Raw genomic sequence first — 22,385 nt, forward strand, 5'->3', positions numbered from 1 at the left:
CCATTTTCAACTCTGAATTTTCATTCAATATTGTTAAAGTGAGAAAATGAACGAAAGCGCCACCAATTTAGAGCTTGCAGCTCGAGGCAGTGGAGTGGTATTGACACCTGGCTTTCAAGGCAATAATTTTGTCATCCCATGATTGGTCGCGGTGGGTCAACTCGCTAATCGCTAGCGTCCCACACACAACTTCTGCCTCTAGACGTTTTCTTCCTCGAACTTTTTGCGACAACGACAACCGACGACCTCGTACAGCCGACAAGGTACGCTCATCTTTTTTCGTTTAACACAAAATCCGCATTTCTCTAACCTACAACCGTCCAGATGGGTGCCCTCAAGTACGTGGAAGAAATCCAGAAGAAGAAGCAGTCCGATGTGATTCGCTTCCTGCTGCGCGTCCGATGCTGGGAGGTGAGACAATAACCCTTCTTCCCCGACTGCCTGACATCTCCGCCGAGCACTCGTGTGCGTTGCCTTAGGATATGCCGTTTTCATGGGGTATTGCTAGGCGGCTCGAACAAAAGTCATTCGGCGGAAATGATTGTGACACACAAGAATACCCTTCTGGGCTTCATGTGTCTTGCTATACACTCGTTGAACTTTGCTGAGAGTGCATAATATAGCTCCGCCAGCTGAACGCCATCCACCGTGCCTCGCGTCCCTCGCGCCCCGACAAGGCCCGTCGTCTCGGTTACAAGGCCAAGCAGGGTTACGTTATCTACCGTGCCCGTGTCCGCCGCGGTGGCCGCAAACGCCCTGTCTCCAAGGGTGCCACCTACGGTACGAGTCCTTCCTTTCGAAAGCAGATTTTCGGAGGTCTATGGGAATTTCTGGAATATTTTGGGGCTAACGTGTGGTTGTGTGAACAGGCAAGCCCACCAACCACGGTGTCAACCAGCTCAAGTACCAGCGTGCTCTCAAGTCCACCGCTGAGGAGCGTGTTGGCCGTCGCGCTGCTAACTTGCGCGTCCTGAACTCCTACTGGATCAACCAGGACTCCACCTACAAGTACTACGAGGTCATCCTTGTCGACCCCCAGCACAAGGCCATCCGCCGTGATGCCCGCATCAACTGGATCTGCAACCCCGTTCACAAGGTGAGTTTGGCTCGAAATCCAACTCTGATGCCCGGGAGCTTTGCTGATCAAGTTTTTCTTTCTAGCACCGCGAGTCCCGTGGCCTCACCGCCACTGGCAAGAAGTCCCGTGGTATCAACAAGGGTCACCGTTACAACAACACCAAGGCTGGTCGCCGCCACACCTGGAAGCGCCAGAACACCCAGAGCTACTGGCGTTACCGTTAAGTGCGGTAGTGCACTTTCACAGTGGTTTCGGCTGGATCATGTTGGCTACGGCATGTGGTCATTTATTCAGGCACTTTCCCAGACAGTGTTATCCACGCTGGGCTCAACTTTAATGCAGACCAGCCGGTTCTGTTGTTAGCCAAAAAGCCATCTTGTTCTATTTTCAATTCCCCTATTAACGAAGTATGACTGGTTCAACCCCATGCCACTGGTATTGTAGCATGTGTAGACATGTTTTTGGACCTTTATAACTAGCTCTAAGACTGTAATTGTGCCCATTGTGAGATCTGACTGGATTTCATATCCAAGTGATGCCAAGTCCAAGATGAAGCCGCGACAAACCCTAATGCAGCGCTAATTGCACTACCTCCCTCTGCCTCTAGTGCCCCACAGACCTAGAAGGTCACCAGATTGAGTGCACCGACGCCACGAACGAAGCCGGTCAATTCTACGTGGTCCCCGTTGACCTTTCAAAGAGAACAAAATTCCCGTAGACTGCGACGCAGCCAAGGTCAAGCAATACCGGTCAAAACGCTGAAGGAGATTATTAAAAGTTGCCCCCAAAGAAAGCACTCCAGGCACCCCTGTCCTGCTTGCTGCAGTACTATATGCCGCAGCAGACAGACAGAAATCCATGCTCTATTGCGGCTCCCCATCAACTAAGTCAAATGAAGTCTTCTAATTTACCTATCTGCATTGATGATGATGAACCTCGCGAATGCGCGAAAGCCCGACAAGTACAGGACCAAGCTCAAGAAGATACCCATGATTAGAACCTCCAAGACGGGCACCCGGCTTAGCATGGCGCCCACGAGAACAACCTAGCTCACCAAGATGACGACTAAACCGACAACCTCTGTGCCCAGCAGGTCTAACGGAATGACCACGAAACCGCACACGACAAGTAGCTTGCCCTTGCTAATACCAACTGAGGTACCGCTACCCCTCTGACCTCTTTCGAGCGTTTACTTCCAGCTATTTCCAAGGTTGTACGGAGTACATGGAGAAGTATTTTGCACCAAGAATGCTTTTTTACACCGCCTTCTCATACGTCTACGAAGACATCTACAAAAGACTAGCTAAAAAAGGCCAGCTAAGAGATATCACAAGGCCACATAAGCGGCCCACTATTCTTGTTGAAGATTAAACCAAGTTCGAAAAGCTATTTACTACCTCCTACTTCTATTTATAACTTGTTTGCATCAGGAGAGAAGATCGTTCCCTTCACGGAACTCGACAGTATACGGAGTCAGTGCCGAATGGTGAGGAGTTTTGTTATCCCCGAATTAATGAATAAAATTCGATTGTTTTTCTCGAACTGGCTAGCCAATTGGTTAAAAGTTCAAAGACTACCATGGTGAAAACGCCTGGTGGAAGTCATGCGTGTACCACGAGCATGCTCACGTTCATCATGAGACAGGCGGTGTTGCAATCCCCTTACACGTCGCAGAATCCTTCAAAGGATGTTTCGATAGAGGATGAACCCATGTTTCTCGGAGCTGACAATGTCGACCCCACCAAGGACATGCCCCCTATTAAAGCTTGCCCACCATATTGCCAAGGATGAAGCCCAAAGCTTCTCCACCTTTACTTGTGACGATTCACGCTGGATGGCTTTTACTTCTTCGGCCTCATCTATGACCACCTAAGCTGGAGGGGTTTGCTATTCGGACTTTGATTTCTATGAGCTTCGGATACTTCGAAGTCTTTGCTTTCCTTTTTTTTTTTTTTGCGTTTGCTTCATGAGTCCAGGTCATATTACTGGAGCGCTTGCTTCTAATCTTTCCATCATCTAAACTTGCGATGGACCAGCCGCGTGCTGTAGCGGATCGCTAGGAACTAATACGTATCATTCTTGTAAATTGGGGATTCTTATAAACTTCTGTCTCTCATTAACGGATACGCGTCCTACAAAAATAGAATTGTCGCCTGTGATTTCAGGCAACAAATCCACAAATAGAACTGGAGTGCCTGAGGCAGGAAGAACTGCCTCCCCCCCCGGCCACTTTCCCAATCCGTCTACAGACTATGAAATGCTGCTGTAACGATCTATCACTCTTCCATTGGATTCTCAGGTGAGACAGTTCTTTATTTGGTGAGACTTGACTTGCTTACTGAAGTCCCATCCTCGCAATAGACCAACCTGTCATTTACCAAACAAAGAGGCCAAGCTCACTTTACTCGACTGCCTTACCCCTCGACTCCGTCTTCCACGATCTATTCGCATGTGTCTAGCACGAAGAACAAGCTTCACAAGCTCCACAAGCTGGATACCGTACTGGATAGGTTGAATTTGGTTAAATAAAACCCACCAAAATTGATGCGTCTCTATGCCGTCCCGGTCTGAACACCATCCGCCTGTCCCCCCGATCTCAGCTGCTAGCAACACCACCATTCCTGGAAAATACTCTTCTCAAAATTCTGGGCTCGAAACTAGCTCACGCCGTATAGTTCGGCCTCGCGATGCGTCAGTCATGCCCCCGTTAAACGACAGTACGCCCAAGGGTTCGCACCACCAAGCACATTCACGCTCGATCAGCAATCCTTTCGCTGGCTTGGGGCGAAAACGGGACAAGACAGCTCCAAAGCATGCGACTTGGGGCTCTGACGACGATGATGACGATGAGGTAACATATCCATTGAAGCCCGAGTCGTCAAGTCCCCGGAAAGGTGCAGCAGCTGGAAATGATATCGCCGAGGGCAAGTGCCAGACTTGTGATGCTACTGTCCGGTGGCCTCGACACTTGACGGTGTTTAGATGCACCGACTGCTTAATGGTCACAGACCTCGGGCCGATTTCTCATGAGTCAAAAGGCACCCCTCCACAAGGGACTCAGGGTGGGGCGTCCAAGTTGGCAAGCAAAGGTAACACCACTAATACGAGTTTTGCTTCCCAGTTTTATAGAAAATGCTAATTTGCTACCACAGTGTTTCTTTTGACGGCCAATCAAACTCGTGGTATGATCGGAGGATGTCTCAACATGTATTTTGATAGCCTTCTGGATAATGGCTCTCAGTCATGGTTGTCGCCGGACGACGACAGAACGAACGTACAGCTGCCTGATATTCCGCCAATGCAGGCTCATGAGCCAGGCCCAAATAATCTCGCGCCCCCGCGCACTGGGGATCCTCGAAGCCGTAGTGCTTCCCATTCCAATGAACGGGAACGGTTGGCGGCGTCAAAACAGAACTCCGGTTACTTGAAACCACAATCCACTCGCTGGGAGGGAAGTGACACGCCCGTCAGAGTCCGAGCAAATTCAGATCTCCGATCAACCCCAAAGCCAGACTGCCACCCACATGATGTCTCGCAAGCAGGGAACCCAGAGTTCCAAAGCTCCGACAATCGGACACACATTTTCAAACGGCTGGAAAATACCATCATCACTGCCTTCAAAGGTTGTGATTGCCTTAACGAATCCTTCACCACATACCCACCCCCTCGATCAGCCCGAGCAGCTAGTAGTGGTAATCCGCCGAGAATGAGGATGGAACCGACTACAATGCCCGAGCCAGCGCCTGACGCTCCTGTCTTTGAACCGGATGCCAAAACTCTTCTTTTGGGAGATTTGACTGAGAACTCTGCTTGGTGGATGAATGAATGGGCTGAGGCCGAAGGCCAAAACCCCGCGTATTCGAAAGAGAAGAGCGCTCCAAAGTCTCGGATGATATCATCCCGAAGTCCTCGGATCAACTGGACCGAGTTAGCACAGTGGTATCATTCGATTCTGTCTGCGGGGAATTCTTGGTCTGAGCTCTGGGCCGCCAAAAAACCTGATCCCACACGATCAGAAGCGGATTTGGCCCGAGCCAAGAGATGGGCGTCTATTGATCCGTCTTTAATTGGGAGACAAATCAGCGAGTCTCGATTGCATTTACAGCGGGCACTGTTGAAAGCTTCCGAGGCCCTGCTCAAGCGCCCGGGCCGTGTTCTGAAGAAACCAGAGGATGCCAGATTCTTGTTCATATTGCTAGCGAATCCTTTATTGTCTTCACCTGGGTCTTTTTGCCAGCATGCGCTCACCTCATCGTCTCATCGAGATGACAGGCGCCCCTCGCCTCCTAAAGACTACCCGAAGTCGGCGACCCGAGACGGAAACCCCTTGCAGAAAGAGTCGCCCAAGGCCCCTGCTCGTGTAGAGGGCTCCAGTCACCACTACGGAATCATCAAACGAATCCTGGGACTCATGTCTAACCTTCCCAATGACTGCCATCACTACATCGTGTCTTGGGCTTCCCGTTTCTCTGTTAGACATTTCGAGCGACTGATAGAACTTGTCGGTGGATTTCTCACTTACCGTTTGAGTCGTCAGCATGGGCGAAAACGCGCTCAAAAACCCCAAGAGGGAGATGATCTCATTCCGAGCTTCGCCAGTGCTTCGGGAAATACTGCCGCGGAACTTCACGCTGCGATTAATCGAACCACCACGATCAAGAAGCCTAACAAAAAGACCGATGACCCCATCGTATACGCCGAGGACTGGCAGGTCCGAGCGGCGGCAAGAGTAATGTCGCTGTTCTTTACGGCTAATATCTCCTCTGCAACGAGGAAATCGGATGGAACCCCACGCAGCCTGGAAATGTCCAAGAACGCAGGCCCTCCTCAAGGACATATGCTTCCGATAAGTATATTTTACAACACACTGCTGGACTATTCGGATCTAGTCACGGACTTCGAGACTTGGGAAGCCAAAGTCTCGAAGTTTTCGTTCTGTCAGTATCCCTTCCTCCTTAGCATCTGGGCAAAAATTCACATCATGGAACATGATGCGCGTCGTCAAATGGAAGTGAAAGCACGCGATGCTTTTTTCACTAGCGTCCTCAACCACACGGCGGTTAGTCAGTACCTCGTGTTGAAGGTACGGCGCGAGTGTTTGATTGAAGACAGTCTCAAGGGAGTGAGTGAAGTTGTTGGTACTGGCCAAGAGGAAATCAAAAAGGGTCTTCGGATCGAGTTTTCGGGCGAAGAAGGCATTGATGCTGGTGGCCTGCGGAAGGAATGGTTCCTTCTGCTTGTCCGAGAGGTCTTTGACCCGCTTCATGGTAAGAGTTTTCTACTTTCAGAGTGAAGTCACTTGCTAATTCAAAATAGGCCTCTTCGTCTACGACGATGATTCGCAGTACTGCTACTTCAATCCTTATTGCTTTGAGTCATCCGAACAATTCTTCTTGGTTGGGGTTCTTCTGGGTCTTGCCATTTATAACTCCACCATCCTTGATGTTGATCTCCCGCCGTTTGCGTTCAAGAAACTGTTGTCGGCGGCACCGCACGCCAACGGGCCCCAAACGGCTACCTCCATGCGTTCGACCTTCAAATGCACTCTAGAAGACCTTGCCGAGTACCGGCCAGCTCTCGCCAAAGGACTCCGGGGTCTACTAGAATTCGAAGGCAATGTTGCCGAAACATTCTGCTACGATTTCGTTGCCCAGGTCGATCGCTACGGCGAGATCATCAGCGTGCCCCTCTGTTCAAATGGCGAGAACCGACCGGTGACCAACTCTAACAGGCGTGAGTTTGTGGATCTTTATGTCCACTATCTGCTAGACACAGCCGTGGCTCGGCAATTCGAACCTTTCAAACGCGGGTTTTTCACCGTTTGCGGTGGCAATGCGTTATCACTATTCCGACCAGAAGAGATTGAAATGTTAATCCGCGGCTCAGATGAAGCACTTGATGTCAATTCTCTCAAGGCTGTGGCTACCTACGACAACTGGTCACACCCACGACCAGAATCAGTTCCCGTGGTGCGATGGTTCTGGGACTTCTTTGAGAAATCGCAGCCTCAAGATCAGCGTAAGATCCTGTCATTCATTACTGGCAGTGATCGAATCCCAGCCATGGGGGCTACCAGCCTTGTTATCCGGCTTGCTTGTCTTGGTGACGACTGTCCCCGTTACCCGATTGCACGGACGTGTTTCAACACGCTGGGTCTCTACCGCTATCCCACGCGGGAGAAGTTTCAGCGACTGCTCTGGGATGCAGTTGTAAATAGCGAAGGATTTGGCTTGAAATGATTTGTTTACTTTGTTTCTTACTGCTCAGAACTTATGTTGCTCGTGGTGTTTGAGCTTTTGTGTAGACGCTGGACGTTAACTTCGGAGTGAGCTTTGCATGTTCATATTTTGCGTCGGGGGCTGCTCTCTTTTGGTTTTTCATCTTGTCCTGGCGTGCCGGTGCCGTTGTTTTTTTTTTTTTTTTTTTTTTCGCTTTGCGAACTGCAAAAGGGGGGTTGTGCCTTGTTTATTGCTCCAGTCTTGATGACTGAGAGAGTCTCGTTCACATTTGCCTTCTTGCACGTTTTTTTTTTCTATTCTAGCACTATGCTACCCTGCTAAGAATACAGTACACACTTGACATACACCAAGCTCCGTACATCCCTCACCCTCTCAAGCCAACAACTCCCCAGCCTTCTACAACAGGAAGAAACAACTCGAAGTCCCCCACCATACCAACCCCATAACCCGACTCCACGTAGGATGATCGACAAAAATATAACCAGTGCCATAAACAACACATGCAATAGTATAGGACAACACCGCAGCGTTAGCCTTCTGCGCGGGGACACCCGCCAACGACGCAAAGAGCACGCCTGCCACCAGCAATGGGAAATCTCCACCGCGTTAGCATGCGCCGACACCATGCGCTTGAGTAAATCCAGCTGCCTGCACGTGATCCCGCCTTCACGCACAGCCGCCTCGCCGTATTTGGGTAGCTCTTCGCGTGGCAAGACTTAGTGGTCGATGCCTTACCATTGTTTAAGAGTGCGTGAAGAGAGGATACCGTATGTTGTAGGCGAGGATAAAGTTGAATGTTAGGAATGCGGGTTGAGGGAGGTGTGGAGGCCTAGGGCCGTGAGGAGGAATATCAATTTTGGGACAAGAAGTGAGAGAGCTGGTGCATGTAGGCGTTGGGGGTTGGCCGTTATTATAAGCAGTTGAACTAAAATGTCACCTCACATCTCCGGTACCCTTGGTCCCTTAGGCTCGATGCTCACTGGCCATTTCCTCTGGAAGTTAGAGATCCCAAGGTCAGACTCTTTCTGGAAGTGTGGGGGGGGGGGGGGGGGGGGGGGGGGTTTAAAAAAAAAAAGAGGAAAGTTTTCGTCAAAGACCAGTGTTCAGTGTTCTTTTCCTCTTATGTGCTTTCTCTACATAGCATCCGAATGATGTACAAGCCAAAATTGCAAGGCAGAAGACGAATCTAACGGTATAAGATACCATCGACCATCTCGCCAATCGCCAAGGAACTCGTCAAGCCCGGGCTCTCAATCCCCAACAAATTGACAAACCCAGGCTGGCCCTCTTCCTCCCGGACGATGAAGTCCTGGAACCCCTTACCCTCATTGACAGCTCCACCCCTCCCCAGTTTAGGGCGAATACCGCAGTAATCTAATGTAATAGCATCGACATCGACACCAGGCAAATAAGCCTTGATCTCCGGCAACGCCTGCTCCAAACGCGCAGCGCTCGGCACCAAATCATCAGGACTATCCACCCACTCAACATCCGGTCCGAAGCGAACACGGCCGCCCAAGTCAAGTGTCAGATGCGTACCAAGCCCACTAGTACCCGGCAAAGTCACCGGATAAACCAAAACAGAAGTCCTAGGCCTGGACGACGCATAAGAGAAGTACGTTCCCTTAGCGTAATGCGGAACAAAATGACGTTCTTGCGGGAGGAGCATGTTGCTGATCTCGCACGCGCCATGCCCAGCACTATTGATCAGCGTCTCAGCTGTGATGGAAGTAACCGAGCCATCCTCACCCGAGACAGCGGTAATCTTATACCCGCCGCGGCCGCCATCGATCGCCTCCACGCTTGTCACGCGCGTCTTGAACGCTATATCACCGCCGCGGTCCTCAAAGTCGCCTTGCAAATAGGTCATCAGCGAGTGGCTGTCCACGATCCCGGATGTCTCGCTCTCAACGATGCCTGCGTCTGCTTTGACGTCTGGCTCGCGCCGCTGTGCTTCTTCGCGTCCCACTAGGCGTGTCGGGGCGTCACCTAGTCCTTGTGCGTGCGCGTGAAGTTTCAGACAGACGTCCCACTGCGTCGGTGTTTGCGCCACGATCCATTTCTTCGTTTTGCGGTGGGGGATGTTGTTTTGCGCACAGAGGTCGTAGAGGAGGTTGCGGCCGCGGATGCAGAGGTTGGTTTTGAGGGAGTTCGCTGGGTAATAGAGGCCTGCATGTATAACCTGGTTGGTGATGAGGATTTTGTTAGATTGGCTGGATTGTGTTGGTCTGTTGCGAAATGTTGAGGCGGGGCTTATCGCATAGGATGTATTACCTCGGAGTTGCGACTGCTCGTCTCTGTTCCTGGTGCGTCATGTCGCTCTAGTAGAATGGTTGAGGTGCCTTGGCGAGCTGCAAGTTCCCGTGCGGTCGCGAGGCCGACGACGCCAGCGCCAATCACCTTTCATTTGGATTAGCCATCGGTTCTCTGTCTTGGAGCTTCATGTGCAATCTACCGCATGAGTGAAGTCCGCATTGGTTGATCGGGTGCTGGAAAAGCAGCGAGTGGGAATCTTATTTTTGCGCTTCAAATGCTGCCTAAGCATTGCACGTGCAGACATATCGGGAAGGCGCAACCAGCAATCTGCGAAGGAAATGATCAGTTGGAAGCCTCGGGAACGGCCTCGGGAACGGCCTCGGGATGACGCGATCGGCCGAGGCACGCCAAGCTCTGGAGAACTATCAAACTCAAAGGCATGTGACTCATGGAACTATAAAAAACGAAGTATAAAAAAGAAGTCAACATCTTTCATTTAACATCTATAGATGTGTAAGGAGAGAAAAAGCATGTCTTCAAATGGTATTTTAGCCAAGCGGCGAAAATACGGACAAAGAAGCAGATGAAAACATCAAAGGCTCAGGTATAAATTTGAAAGAAAGTGAAGGCAATTGTTTTAACTGACCATGCATCTCATCAATTACCCTAACATCCCATCGTGAGGCCACCTCGAGCTAGTCATCACAATTGCCTCAAGTTCACATCAACTCAACCATCTTTACCACTTCCCATCTCAGCCAAGATGCCCCAACCAGGTATGTTCTCTCGCATCACAGTCAGCCATGCTGTCCACCCATCTGTTTTTTTTAAAATTAATTCAAAACCTTGAAACTGCCATAGTATGATAATAAGTAAAATGTAAGAAGAGTGGTTTACTTAGTGCATCTAGTGTCGTGATAGGTAGGGCTTAAACCGGGCCATAGAACCCAGTTACTTCTTCTACCTTGGAAGTTGATTACTGTAACCGTATCGAGCAAAAAAAAAAAACAAAGACAACCAAACCGCTAGATTAGATTTTGTTTGCCAGTTGAGACATTTTAACTTGATATCTCTAAGAACATCACTCATTATGTATAAATTATAAGAAAATTTCTTGGGCATTCCACTTCCCAGAGTCCTTGAGAAGAGAGACAAAATCAAGCATGATTCGACGCGCAGATTAATACCCACCGTGGAGCAACAGTCCTTGCAAGTAGATAGTGGCCCCATTGCGAATGAAGTTACTAGCAAAATCATTCGTCGGCGCGAGAGTCTGAGTTCCTCTAGGCTCCATAGAGACAGCTGGCTCGGCCGTCCATAGTGGGCGGACATGTCGGCTGGGTAATCCAGGGACGAAGAGAGCCTTGTTGATGCGAAGAGACGCCGCTCGCGAAGTTTGGTAGATGGAGGTAGAATCGGTGCTTCTCCGCCGGTGATCCCATTCCGGGATCCGGGGACCATAGAAGATGTACCCGCAATTAATGATGACTGTCGATGTGGCGCTTCTGATGAATCGGCTGTCGCATCAGCATGATTATGGCTTTTGGCATGTCGGCTCAAGACATCGCTGTATGCTCGCAAAATTTAGGAATCGAACATGTGGGTTTGAAGATTGTTACAATTCTCATGCACCTTCAACGGAATTTACCCTCGAGAGAAACGCTTGTGGCAGAAATCGCAATTCTATGGGTGACCGTTCTGTGTCTGTGGTGTGCATGTTAGATTGCAGCTCTGGGAGGGGTTCAAATGTGACTAACCCCTCCGAAATCTGCATGAGCATCCTGTAGCCCTCGAGACCTGGGAAAAAAGCGTCTTGGTCAGCATGTCCTGGGTTCCAAGGTGTGACTTGACTGTGTTGGGAAAGGTAGATACCTTTCAAAGAACACGTACCGATAACGGATGCCTTTGGGGGTACAGTATGACCCCTCGGCTAACGTTTATTTAATTGATTGCTCTCTTCGACAATTCGGAAGTCCATGTCCACCGTAATCTGCCCATCCTCGCCATATTCTCTCCTGACTCCGCTCATCTCGACTTGTACGTCCCGGGTGGTCAACAAGGTCTCGTCCCAGTCTAGTGGCCTCTGTCTTCGAACAATGGTTCTTTTGTTCGTTGTCTCCTGTTTCTTTGAATCATACCTGTTCGAGCTGATGCCAAACACGCGAGAGATAACGGAGCGGATCATTGGATGCAATGTTGGCAGACAGGCGCACAAGATGCCGATGGAGGGCTCAATGCTGGACCAGAGAAAGACGTTGCCGACAACCCAGGTGTAATCGTGGGCTCTGAGGAAGTGAATGTAATAAATCCGGACGAAGCTGGTAACGCAGACACTGAGAAAAATCATGAGCTTTTGAGTCAAATGCACTTGGCTGTCGGGGAAGGGGTTGACACACAATCCTCCAATCAAAAGGATACCGCATACGAGGATTTTCTGTGTCCTTGGCATTTGCAGCTTCCACACAATGGGCATTGGAACCATCAAGATGGACACATCCGTGGCCACATTGACCGCAGCATAGCTGATGTAGAATTTGTAGATGTCGTAGACACATCTTCCTCCGTTGGGATCTGTAAACTGTGTCCAGTTATACGAAACGGGTCTGCAGCACACCAGATAGGAGACCATGCCAGACATAAAATATCCAACCGACAGAAACACACAGAACCACATTGAATTTGTCATGCCAAAGATACGGCGGTAGAAGAGGAGGATCGACAATTTAATGAGCGGATTGCTGACCAAGTAGAGCAGGACGAACGCGAACAGGGTGTGCATCACATCCTCGGCTTGGGTGTGAGGGACAACCCATATGTGCTTTCCGAGACCGGGATTTCCACTTGCTGTTCCTGAAGTCAGAATTGAGACCGCTGGACGGGATAGATACATACCAACAACAACCAACGCGAAACCTGCAGACAAAACCAGCTGTAGGCATCGGTCAGAAACACAACGTCTTGTCAACGGATTCCTCTTGTCTTTGGCAAACGTACCAAGGCAGCCGCGATCAACCAATCATCTGCCGCTATTCGCACGGCTTGGACTCGTACTCGTGAATAGAACCGAAGCCCGACAGCTATCACCGCAATGACATAGGTTGCGATCACCGGTGCGATCTTCACCGGTCCGCGATCGGCGTATAGGTCTATCCCAGGTGGAGGCTCACCCAGCGCCATATCGAGAATTGGAGAAAGGCTCACATCCGAGAAATAAGGTGAGTACAGGAGGACCTAGCTTTAAATCTGATCCCAAATTTAGACTTTCATACTTCTATGCGTCCACACTTTAAATCTCTTCACACGCTATGGAATGCAGGGCCAAGAAACGGTCCCAAGTACCACACGTGGACAATCTCATAGTGGCATCCACTTCCCGTCTTTGGATGAAACCCGTCGAATGAGATTGGGAAGATGACGCTTCTAATCCCCACTGAGAACGAATTCGGCTCTCATTCAAACCCCGGCCAACGCTAATGTGTACTACTGTCTCAACGGTAAATAAAAAAAAAAAAGAAGAGATGGGGCCAACCCCTGAGTTCGGAGTAATGCGTCGGGCCCGGAAGTCTTACGTTTTTCTTTTTTGGAATTATTAATTTTTTTTTTCCCAAGGAGTGGGATAAGAGATGTATAGGGGGGGAAAAAAAAAAATTAACAAATCTCCCTCCCCTAGCGTGCAACATCCACCATTACATGTCCAACAAATTTCTATACAGTGAGACTATCAATATAGCACCTGGTTAATATGCGTTTCAGGAGAACTCCAAGTCGTAGAGGGGCAGTATTGATTTGCCATAATCCATGCATAGTAACTGAAACAAGAAGCATCCACTTGATCTCGTGGATTGAACGGTTTATGAAAAAAAAAAAAAAAAAAAAAAAAAAAAAAAAAAAAAAATTTATCTAAAAAAGAACGAATTAAATTAAATGCATGGCACGGCCAGAGAGACTCATGGGAATGTCCATCCCGGTATTGGATCCAACGTTCCTGCGCACAGTCATGTCTTTCCAATAAATCCTGATCTGGACTGGTCAGTAGTGCCGAGATCGAGACAGACATTATCGATACGGTGGAAAGTATGGATCGAAGGATCCGATCGTATTTGACACTAGGCTCATCAAGTCGATTTGGAATCAGGATCGAGGCAAATGGGCGCCCGAGCTCAAACAGAATGACCAAATCATCCACCATGAAGCAGGCGTTCTTGCCAATGGCGGTGGTATTATTAATCAGCGGAAGATCTCCAGGTGCCCAGCCTGGTGATCAGTCCAGTTGCCCCTTTTGATTTGAAGCAGCCGTGTGAACAGGCCAGTAGAGACTGGTCTACGAAGAGAGCAATCATGGGCAATGATCTATCTGGGATTCTATTCCTGCGCTCCCACAGGCCGCAAGACTGGTCTATTGTGTTCGCCATTGACCCCTACCCATCTCTTATGCAGGTGCGAAATAGAGTTTGACTTGTCTGTGTGGCCTTGATACCAACTTGGTGCTCGGGTGGGAGCTCGTGGTTCGAGACGCTCACTGGCGTAATGTTGGAGACACCCGAGGCATACGTTCGTCTCTATTTGCGCCGGCGGAATTTGTGCCCCCGGATGGTCAGTTGGATTGCTGATTCAAGGCTAAAATGGGCAAAGAAGAGTACATGAAAGGATATTAGATTAGGTGGTGAGATGAGATACATGCTCTCTACCTGACCTCGGAATAAGTCCGTCGCAGCAACCGATTCTGCCATTCAAGACTATAATCGTCGTCCGTACGCGGATATAAAAAACGCACCGTTTGGAGGGGTTCTCGTACTTGGTCTAACAACGGACAAGCTGCTACCGCAATGTACCGAGGTAGTAAGTCACCTTACCAAGGCAATAGAACCGGCATGGTAGAAACATCTCCGGATAATCTGCGGTGGACCTGACGGGAGAAAAGAGGCTAATTTAGAATTCTTCGGGGTGAAGACTTGGACAGTCTGACAACAGCTCCGATCCGTTTTCGTACCTTGAAAAGGGAGAACTAGAGGGGGAGAGGAGGAGACGGATTTGGTATTCTAGATCTATGGGTACCCAGTCGAAGTTGGGTTGAATCACCCGAGTCAATATGGTGTAGTACCACCGTTGTGACTTGATATGCATTCATTTATGTATGTTGTACTTCAAAGCTTCATTTAGGGTTGTGCTATAGCGGCCCACCTCCCCACTGACCTGGATGAAATTTTAGATCCGCCTTCCTAATTGGGGCATCGCTCTTGTCTCGGTGGTAGACACTGGTTTCGCCTCTAGATGCACCTCCCAAATTCGACAAAATGGAGAATGATTGGAGGTCCCTGCACTCTCCATGGCAACACCGATCAAGACCAAGTCACGTCTACCACACCTGCTTTCTCTCCCTATCCCAATTTCCATCAACGATTTCATCTCTACGATAGCTTCTCGACTCCGGATCTGTTATATAGCAACCCCGAGGTTGCCCCGAACCTGCCTATGCGACACTATCCCGCGCTGCACCGAGACCTCCGAAATATCGCCGAAATATCGCCGAAGTAGTCCCCAGAGAGTCGTGAGAGATGTGGACATCGGCCACCTTGCTGGTGAAACCTAGCAGTGCCAGATCAGGGGCAACTGTGGGGGGCGACAGCATGATCGAGGAGGATAGGAGAAACCCGAATGTACTCCGGACGCCGTGGACTCTATAGCAAAACTACTCCGTAGTAAGGCCGAACAAGCAACGATCAAAACGACAGCAAGGTTTCTTCTTCCTATGAAAACTATAATTAATCAGGTGGCTGAACAGGGCAGAACATGGCAGAACTTCGGCTCAATCCAATAAAAACACGCCACTGAACTTTGAAGCAGGGAAAACGGTGCAAGGAAAACTCTTAATCTTAAGCCTTTTTACCAGTGACGCCTCTTTTTTTTTTAATTTTTCTATTTTTCCACAAGTTAGGTGAACGCTATCGATTGAAACCTTTGTACTCCGAACTCCGTACTCCGTAGAAATGCCTCGATAGTCTCGTATTCGTTTGAATTCGGGTTCGAGTTCGGGATTCCCCGTGTCGCGCAACACAACGACTCGAGTTTCTCATCCCCCACTGACGGCCGTTGACCGCTGAGCATAAGCATCCAGCCAAGCCCAATTGGAACCGACGCCCGGGCGTCTCAGTCTACTTACAAGCCTTCCAAGATTCGGGATGGCGTCGGATCCATTAAGTGTCCGTGATCGCTTTCTTGGCGAGTGACCGGCCCCATTCAGGTCAGCGGTCCGGCTTGGCAGCCCGTGAACCCTCCCATTTGTGCTATAGCCGCCTTGCCAAGAGGTCTTTGGCCAGGTTCCAGCTCGGATGGACTCGTTAGAGCTCCGGGAGACTTCCCCGACTGTCCAGCGTGCTTACATCAGCCCGACTGTTTTATATTTATTTCCACAACGCTATCTTCTCTCTGAGGGCCACCCCCCTCCCCCTCCATTCGGATGAGGAAATTACGGAATTGAGGGCAGTTTTGACCTATCTCACCATCCGATCAGATTCTGGACACGAGGCTTTCCACCTTTGGTCGTCTCCCGGAGCTTTTTTTTTTTTAAGGCATCTACCTCAGATGCTAGCCCCTTTTAGTGGCCCAGGCGCGATTGGCACTCTGCCAAGATGGAGAGAATTCTTCGAGAGTCTCTGAAACCAGGACTTAGATAAGCGATGATATGCTCTCCTTCGGGTTGGTATTGTGCACCGGTGGCCAAGAGAAGGGGGAGCCCGGCGGCGGATATCTCTGGTCTGATCAAAGATACAACGGTCTTGGCAATGGATATGGCGGAGGTGATGCACATCTCTCGAGCGTGGGTATAGCCGGGTCCTTGCGGGAGTTGTGGTTTCAGGTACCCTTTTGACCTCGTGGGTCACGACACAGACGCTTTCAGATGCGGTGTGAAACATCGTGAGACTTTTTCAGGAAAGGATAACGGTAACTCACTAGTACTATCGTGGCAATATGGTGCGGAAGAGATGGAGAAGTGGGATTGTTCCCGTCCATTGGGACAGTTGAGGGCTGGGCTTTCCAACTGAGAAGCTGGGCCCTACTACTCTCGTTGACCTGTTAAAGCCAAGCTCTTGGAAGACCTGGTGTACCATCCCTTTCTCGGAGTGGTAGGTCAGTGACGGCACGATGCCGAGGAGAGACAACAAAATACGGTAGGTGATCGAGTCCATCGCGCCCACGTGGGGTTGACCAGCAGATGAGTAGTATCACCTACATGTCGCCACTTGTGCCGGTCACCGTTCCCGTCCAACTTGAGCAAGGTATCAAAACGAAGTACGAGAAGTTAGATTAAAGAAATAGGCTAGATTCGAATATCTTAGTCCTTAATTTACTCCGGATACTCGCAAGCCTCCCACTTTGAAGTCCTTGTTTAAACCCCCCTTGGACGAGTCTCATGGTAAATCTTTTTTTTCGCCCTGTCACATTCATCTCTTTAGAGAAATGCGACAAAAGGGGCGACTTGATTACATGGCGGTGTTGGATCTAGAGGATTAGCCTAGGGTGAAAAAGAGGGGGGGGGGGATTTACAAGTACGGAGGAAATTAAGGGCTACGATATTCGAATCTAGCCTCCTTCGATGATATTAATTGTGATCCTTCTTTTTGATCCCGGTCAAATTGTCGTCGGGCTTACAGGTGCTCCCGTTTGGAAGACCTACATCGTTGCCTAAATGTTGAGAGGCAACTCCTTGAAGGGGAGTGGAAGAAAAGGGGAATCCTATGAGGTTCCCGTCGACCTTCCGGGTGGGTGTTTCTGGCGCCAACGGTGGTGATTGTCATCCTTTCGAGTCAAATTCCCCAATGTTCTTATTGCTCCCCTTTCCAGAGGCCCCCGTTGATCTCAGTGACTCTTTGATGCTCTTTACTCTGGCGTCCAAGTGTATACCCTCGATACCCGTCAAGAAGCGGTGAGATGAGACATATACGACACCTTGCAAGACATGCACACAGGCTCAGAGGTAATCTCCAGTCATCGTCTAGACCTTTTTTTTTCCCTTCTTATCCTCAGATAAAATCTTCCTCTTCCAAAAGAACACTCGGTGGATTCCAAAGCTCACTTGATTCCGATTACGAACATGTAGACCGGTACTTGGTATAATCATTTCACCTACCAAGAGTAACGTGAGTAGATAGAGAGATTAGAAATCGTCTTCTAGGTAGAAGAGTAATCTCCAGATAGTACACCCCAAGCGCCTGCAGCCATATGGCAACATGCAAGAGGGTAATGGGGTCCCTATCCGACCCCCCTACGTCAGATCCGATCTATGCTCGTCGGTCGACCCTCCGCTCTACCAGAGATGAAAAATCTGGGACAGAGCAAAAGTTACCTGCAAATGGTGATAACTGAATCTTTGGTGTATCTTACCCATCATGGGGTGTCTTGTTTTTTCTTTCTTTTTTTTGGAGAAAGAGAGAGAGAGGGGGGGGGGGGGGGGGGGTTGTTCAAAGGTGCTTTGGGGTGACTTTCCCACAGATCCTACAAGGCCATTCTCAAGGCCGATGATATGCTATGCTATTTACTGATCCTCAAGTCTCATGCTCTCTTTTTCTTTCTCTTTAGTGCGCTCGTTGCCTCACGGGGGATTTCTGTTGTATTTCACCCTGTGCCATCAACAAGCTTCACTCATACTAGAGCCAGAAAAAGACAGAGTCCAATCATAGGATCGTAGGTTATACCTAGAACAGTTCTTGTTTTCGTCTTCTTCGGCAGTGAAACGGCGAACTATCTGTGAAAGGAGATAATCTAAAAAGACAGCTACAAACGCGACTATTCTTGTTTGATGGACGACGGAACTTCAAGGTTCATCTGCCCTGGCCAGTATTGCAGGGGCTGAATGGAAGAAGTTCAAATGATTCACAATAAACCTGAAGCAAGAACTCTTCTCTTTTCAGAACTGGCGGATGAAAACAAAGGGGCTCCCTGCCAAGATCTTATTCAGTCCACCGGAGCACTCTCGTCCTGTGCATTACCTGGCGGCTTGATCACTGCACAATTTGGCGTTTCAGTGGAACTTTTTATCAATCTCGCAACTTGGGGTAGACATTTGAAACCGAACCACCGGACCTTTCTGTTCATGCTTTTTCCTAGAGTTCTGTGTCTCTACGTCCTTTCCGGCTTTGTCCCAGCTTGCTGCCACCTCTTACCATGAGGAGTATCAAGAGGCAGCTCCGAACAACTCTTCACTCCCCTCTTCTCAAGTCTGGGAATGGTACATGTGCCGCTATTCACTTGAGGAATTGTAGCTGATAGCTGCTCAGTCGACATAATTTGAAAGAATTCTCTCGGGGAGCGGGAGTTGATAGTCCAGTGATTTGGCATATCCTGTCTCTGGTCCTCTTTGAAGCCGTTCGGGTCAGTTGCATGGTCGATTGTTCTCGAGACATAATTCACCGGTGGGTTTCGAGCCGCTGCGTTTTTTTATTTTTTGGGCGACTTGGGTTCCATGTAGTTGCTATCCACGCTGGTGTTGTTGATTTGCATGTTGATGGCATTGGATCTTGTGTGGCCGATCAAGAGATATCGAGAGAGTGTGGCCTACATCGTCGGAAAGTTCATCCGTGTCGCTACAGCGGCCACTCGGTCAAAAGGTATACACGGTGGTCTCGCTTCTATGCAGGTCATCGAGAAAACTCACAATATCCCTTAACACACTCAATTTCGACTGTGAACCTATCCCAGGGGAAATGAAGCACTATCACCGACCCGGACAGCATGTATCTATAGGTTACCTCGACACTCTACACCCGGTGCCATAATATTAGGTGCCGTGGGATCAGGTACGCTCTGTCTTGGGGAAATATCTGAAACTCACGGAGTTGTGGATGCTATTTCTTTGGAGTTCAAGAAGGTCTGAGACTATTCATTGTGTTTGGTTCTTCTTTCCTTCTATTCTTTGTCTCTTTGTCTCATGTCATCTGAAATCACACTTGGACTAAACCGATTAGTTGACATTATCAATAGACCAGAAGACGAAATGACAACGACAGTAACCAACCTATAGAGGACTCTTTCCGTTTGAGTAATGAGCAACATGGTCTTGAGAACAATCCAGAAGACCACTAGCCTGTCATCAGCATGAAGATCATCAAAGAGACCCCCCCCAAGGTCTCTCGCACAAGACGGAACAGATCAGGAGGTCATGAATCAAGAAACCTCCAAAATGGTCAAAAGATAGCACTGTGACACCTGCTTCCCCCAGATGAAAGAAGTAGAACCCATCTCAAGAAGCTCCTGTCTTGCAGTCCAACATTTAAACGGCCTGAGCACCCCTTCATCAGGACTTTACAGCCACTCAAAAAGCGTCCAAACAGGTCTCTAACAAGCCAAATCCACTCGACTACTCGAATCCATCTACCTCCCCCCCTATTCATCAAAGGAAACACGGTAACGTCCCTTCAGCCCACAACCCCAACCCCAACCCAACCTTCTAACAGTCCGCAAGGGATGTTCTACCAAAACGGAAGATTGATTCAAGATCCCGAAGACAACCCTCGAACCACAAACTGGGTGAACATTTTCTTCAACGCTCGCGATTACAGATGCGACGACCTCGCCATCATGCGCACAGTCATTACCTGCATTCGCACAAGAGTCGTTAGCATCACTGGCCATGCCATGCACTACGATATCCCGCTCTGCATCTCGATCCCGGTGCCCGGAGAACAGGGTGAAAAGGAGTCGATCCTTGCTGCGGCGGAACTCTCGGCGGAGATTCTTCGAGTGCAGGTTGCGAGGGGCTCTGTTTATCTTAATCGGTCTTTACTTTTTCGGAGATAGGATCTCGGGGTTCGGTTCGTGGGAGAAGGGGGCTGTGGATCTTGGATTTGGTGGCTCTATTTTCCGATGCTTGGAGTGACTTGTTGACGAGACTAGTTGTTTGATAGAATGGGATTTCGAGTTCTCTTCGCCTTCGATTCTCCACAGTGTTACATTGATGCTGTGAGAGTTTGGTCTTATAACGAGCATAGGCAGCGCTGGAGTCCGGCATAAAAATACGAGTGTTGATCTTGCGGGATGCAGTCCGATCCCCCCAAAACTTGGTCAGTCTCTCGATCCTTTGTGTCTGAGATTTGGAGATTATCTATCATGAGATTATCATCTTGTTTATCATCTGGTGTGCTGGCATGCCGTCATGCCGTCATGCCGTGTTTCTGATCGAAGGAGCATACGAAAGATCTCTTCCCAGAATCAGTAGATAGAAAGGACGCGTAGATTGCATTCGAGTCGTGAACTAGGCCGCAAACTACCGGGAACATCCTCAAAGGCCCAACAGGCCCAGAAACACAAAGACATACGGGAATAGATGAAAGCCTTGAAGATCGCATTGTACCATCCCTCCTTTGTTCTTGCCTCCATAGGCTTCTAAGCCGACTAGAAACAAGAGAACAATTACCGGGGATAGCGTCTATAAACACAGCTCATAAAATCCCAAACAAACTCGAAACCCACCTCCTTCCCATCTACCACCTTTCCTCCCAACGAGTCACCACACCACAAACAAACCCCACAAGGTAAGCAACACCATTCCCCATCATTACGAGATGGACATCCTCACCGCCAGCCTCAAAAAGATGCAGAGCATGTTCTACTTCGACGGGGAGCTGATCCCAGAGCCCGAGTACGACCCACGCCAAATCAGCAACTGGGTGAACGTCTTCATCAAGGCGCGGGACTCGGACTCCGACGACGAGACCCTCATGCGCACAGTCGCAGCTTACATCAGAACAAGCACCGCCTCGATCTCCATCCATGCCAAGCATCATGACTACCCCCTGTGCGTCTCTATCAAGGTGCCGGGAGAATACCATTCCAACAAGGCATCCATTCTCGCGGCCGCGGAACTGCAGGCTGACTACTATTGCCAGGAGATTCGGAATGGGAGAGTGCGGATTAATCGGGCTTTACTTTTCCGGCGCGAGGTGCAGGATCGGGATTGAAAATGGTGCTGGGGCGGGCTTCTGGCTTGAATGGGGGTGGGCTGAGGAGATTTGAAGCGTTCGAGAGAAATACACATCCCCACTACGTGAATGATATGCGTGATGTTTTGTCTGCTGTGTTATCCAATTAGAGTTGTTGTCAAGAGCGTAGATAGTAGAGTCTTTTGTGTGAAGGGATTTTTTTTAAACCAGCAGTGAGTAACCTGGTCTTGAAAGCTTGGGAATTGCTGCGCGATCATATGGAATGGAATGTTGAAGTTAGCGCCCTTGATTGAAATCAACCAGGTTCAAGTCGAAGTTGGATATCCCCTCAAGCTGTGCGGGATCCGTGTCGAAGAACTGCAACTCGCGGCCTGTCAGAGTCTCTGAGTCAACGTAGCTATCAAGAAAGCTTTGCTTGCAGTGATGGTCTTCATTGCCGCGCCGTATCACAGCGCTGCACGTCGCAGACTGAGTCGCCTGGCCCCGAGGAGAATGCCTTTCCCGGGTAGCAGACAGACACACATCAAGATCTGAATCCTGTGCACCAATCGGCAAGCCCAGAGCCCGACGTAGGTATCTTTTGATTGCATAAGCGCACCGAAGGACCCGCTTCTGTAGTTGTCGGTCGTGGGTGGAGAGTTGCTCGTCCCGAAATTGACACCGGTGGAGACCAGCATGAGGCATCGAGCGTAAGAAACAGCCTCCGACGATTAATGCTTATCGGGGTGATATGGCCGCGGCGAGGTAGACTCAGATTGCCAGAGGCGCTTGCAGGGAATCCATGTCATGTCGAAAGGAAAGAATCCAGAGCAGAGGGTTGAAACTGGCCGGGGATAGGATCTTTGACTCGAATGGTAGATTCAATTCTGGCACATG

The 22,385-nt window shown here is 49.5% G+C and overlaps 7 protein-coding genes across 7 annotated transcripts; 5 read left to right on the plus strand and 2 right to left on the minus strand.

Annotated features, from left to right (window-relative positions):
- Positions 1-138: 138 nt before the first annotated feature.
- Positions 139-1,302, plus strand: Pdw03_2499 (60S ribosomal protein L15; the record flags this gene model as incomplete). The annotated part of the gene is made up of 6 exons (XM_066100208.1): positions 139-155; positions 203-263; positions 325-411; positions 624-780; positions 870-1,096; positions 1,162-1,302. The coding sequence occupies 6 exons, from the start codon at positions 139-141 to the stop codon at positions 1,300-1,302; spliced, it is 690 nt and encodes a 229-aa protein (XP_065955608.1).
- Positions 1,303-3,330: 2,028 nt separating this feature from the next.
- Positions 3,331-3,593, plus strand: Pdw03_2500 (uncharacterized protein; the record flags this gene model as incomplete). The annotated part of the gene is made up of 2 exons (XM_066100209.1): positions 3,331-3,377; positions 3,440-3,593. 2 exons carry the CDS (start codon positions 3,331-3,333, stop codon positions 3,591-3,593), a joined length of 201 nt encoding a protein of 66 aa, XP_065955609.1.
- A 39-nt stretch (positions 3,594-3,632) lies between these two features.
- Pdw03_2501 (Ubiquitin-protein ligase (Hul4), putative) lies at positions 3,633-7,317 on the plus strand (the record flags this gene model as incomplete). The annotated part of the gene is made up of 3 exons (XM_014681755.1): positions 3,633-4,167; positions 4,231-6,345; positions 6,395-7,317. 3 exons carry the CDS (start codon positions 3,633-3,635, stop codon positions 7,315-7,317), a joined length of 3,573 nt encoding a protein of 1,190 aa, XP_014537241.1.
- Positions 7,318-8,503: 1,186 nt separating this feature from the next.
- On the minus strand, positions 8,504-9,877 carry Pdw03_2502 (FAD dependent oxidoreductase; the record flags this gene model as incomplete). Its single annotated transcript, XM_066100210.1, has 3 exons — positions 8,504-9,499; positions 9,592-9,717; positions 9,773-9,877. The coding sequence occupies 3 exons, from the start codon at positions 9,875-9,877 to the stop codon at positions 8,504-8,506; spliced, it is 1,227 nt and encodes a 408-aa protein (XP_065955610.1).
- An 876-nt stretch (positions 9,878-10,753) lies between these two features.
- On the minus strand, positions 10,754-12,750 carry Pdw03_2503 (integral membrane protein Pth11-like protein; the record flags this gene model as incomplete). The annotated part of the gene is made up of 9 exons (XM_066100211.1): positions 10,754-11,061; positions 11,222-11,277; positions 11,331-11,370; positions 11,464-11,503; positions 11,558-11,660; positions 11,712-11,906; positions 11,970-12,417; positions 12,466-12,502; positions 12,568-12,750. 9 exons carry the CDS (start codon positions 12,748-12,750, stop codon positions 10,754-10,756), a joined length of 1,410 nt encoding a protein of 469 aa, XP_065955611.1.
- Positions 12,751-20,034: 7,284 nt separating this feature from the next.
- Pdw03_2504 (uncharacterized protein) lies at positions 20,035-20,367 on the plus strand (the record flags this gene model as incomplete). The annotated part of the gene is made up of 1 exon (XM_014681762.1): positions 20,035-20,367. One exon carries the CDS (start codon positions 20,035-20,037, stop codon positions 20,365-20,367), a length of 333 nt encoding a protein of 110 aa, XP_014537248.1.
- A 764-nt stretch (positions 20,368-21,131) lies between these two features.
- On the plus strand, positions 21,132-21,527 carry Pdw03_2505 (uncharacterized protein; the record flags this gene model as incomplete). Its single annotated transcript, XM_014681763.1, has 1 exon — positions 21,132-21,527. The coding sequence occupies one exon, from the start codon at positions 21,132-21,134 to the stop codon at positions 21,525-21,527; it is 396 nt and encodes a 131-aa protein (XP_014537249.1).
- Positions 21,528-22,385: the final 858 nt, after the last annotated feature.

Source organism: Penicillium digitatum, chromosome 1, assembly GCF_016767815.1.
Source record: "Penicillium digitatum chromosome 1, complete sequence".
Taxonomy (NCBI): domain Eukaryota; kingdom Fungi; phylum Ascomycota; class Eurotiomycetes; order Eurotiales; family Aspergillaceae; genus Penicillium; species Penicillium digitatum.